Genomic DNA, 1,504 nt, shown 5'->3' on the forward strand with positions numbered 1-1,504 from the left:
GCACACGATAAACAGACCATATTCTTGTTCGCTTTCCCCTCATTCTCTCTTTCACCTTCTGCCACATGGATGGATCTAAAGAATTGACGTTGTTCGCATCTTCGTTATTCTTTGACTATGTTTAACTTTGAAATCATATTAAAATCACACTTGACTGATTGAAGATCCACTTATATCAGGGCAAAAGGAATTAATATGCAAGTACGCATAAATCATAAATAGAGGCTTATATCATAGATTTATTATAAAGATTACAATGATAGCTCGGAAACAAACCACACATTGAGACGTAGTTCACATAGATATACATATGATTTTTAAAATCTGATTATAATATATGAAAATGGAACTGAACAGAATCACTAGTTACGCACATAAACGCTCTTTAAGATATCCACATGACTTGTCCAACGTATTTATCCTTAAAACCTACTTACCGATTCCTTTCTTTATAGTTAGTGGCATAAATCGCAATACTCACTCAATCAATGAATGAATAGATGCCATTCATCCAATGCTGAGTTTAAAAGCGTCACCTACTGTGAAGTATGTGATGCTTAATAAGGTAATTAATTTTCTTTGTTCGTTTAATTTTCTTTCGTTTTTTTTTTTCTAAGAGTATTGCGATGTGTGTTACTAACTGTCCGGAACTGAACATTACTGAAGGTTGATGCTGAATTATCATAACACACTAGTTCATACGTGTAACATAAAGGTGATTATAGCAAGGTTTCTGTGCTGGAGTAGGCAAAAGACTTTCGTGTCATTTATTACGTTAAATCATCGGAGACAAAGGCTTTCACGGGCGAGAAATAAACGTGATATCACCATGATCTCAAATACATCATTCACTTCACAAGTGGACCAAGCTGAAAGTGCCAAGTGGCTAGCAAGTCTCTCTCATCGAACTCGATTACAATGATTTCTGCAACACGAATGTCTCTCACGAACTCAAAGCTATAAACGAGCCAATAGAATGAACCTAACTTTTTAAGCGACTTTTTTTTTTTCCTCCCCGCCTGCTCTACTTTTGTGTGAGGCGCGAACACGTTCGCGTTGCTTTCACTAACAGCACACTGGCCTGGGGCATCTCTGTGCGGTCTGGCAAATCCTGTAGCCGACGGGGCACACGGGCCGAGCGAACACCGGGCACTCGTCATCCCCCGACCCCTCTCCGTGGTCCTCGTCGTCGTCGTACCCCGCAGGAAGACCGGGTTCGGAAGGACCGGGGAAGTCCTCAGGTCCTTTCTCAGGGGCAGGAGTCTGTGGGTCCTTCTGTTCAACTTCAATCACGTGCTCAACGGGAGTGCTGTGTTCATCGACGTATTGAACGGAGGGTTTGTGGTCATCATCGTTAGGCTCGCTGCCTTGGCCGTAGCTAGCGCGGTCGTCCTCGGTCACAGGCGCCTCCTTGCGAGGGAAGTCGGGGACCGTGGGGGCGCTGTGGGCGGGGCTGCCGTGGGTCGCCGTCGGGACCAGCGAGGGAACCTGCGGGAGACGCCAA

The 1,504-nt window shown here is 44.4% G+C and overlaps 1 protein-coding gene across 1 annotated transcript in view; it reads right to left on the reverse strand.

Moving 5' to 3' along the window:
- Positions 1 to 225: 225 nt before the first annotated feature.
- The window catches only part of LOC119592714, an 11,119-nt gene continuing 9,840 nt past the window's right edge, over positions 226 to 1,504 (reverse strand). The window contains exon 4 of the mRNA XM_037941648.1: positions 226 to 1,488. Coding sequence (XP_037797576.1) covers positions 1,066 to 1,488 — 423 coding nt within the window. The 3' untranslated portion in view covers positions 226 to 1,065. The remainder of the gene's footprint in view (positions 1,489 to 1,504) is intronic.

The sequence above is a fragment of the Penaeus monodon genome, chromosome 30 (assembly GCF_015228065.2).
Source record: "Penaeus monodon isolate SGIC_2016 chromosome 30, NSTDA_Pmon_1, whole genome shotgun sequence".
NCBI classification, from domain to species: Eukaryota; Metazoa; Arthropoda; class Malacostraca; order Decapoda; family Penaeidae; genus Penaeus; species Penaeus monodon.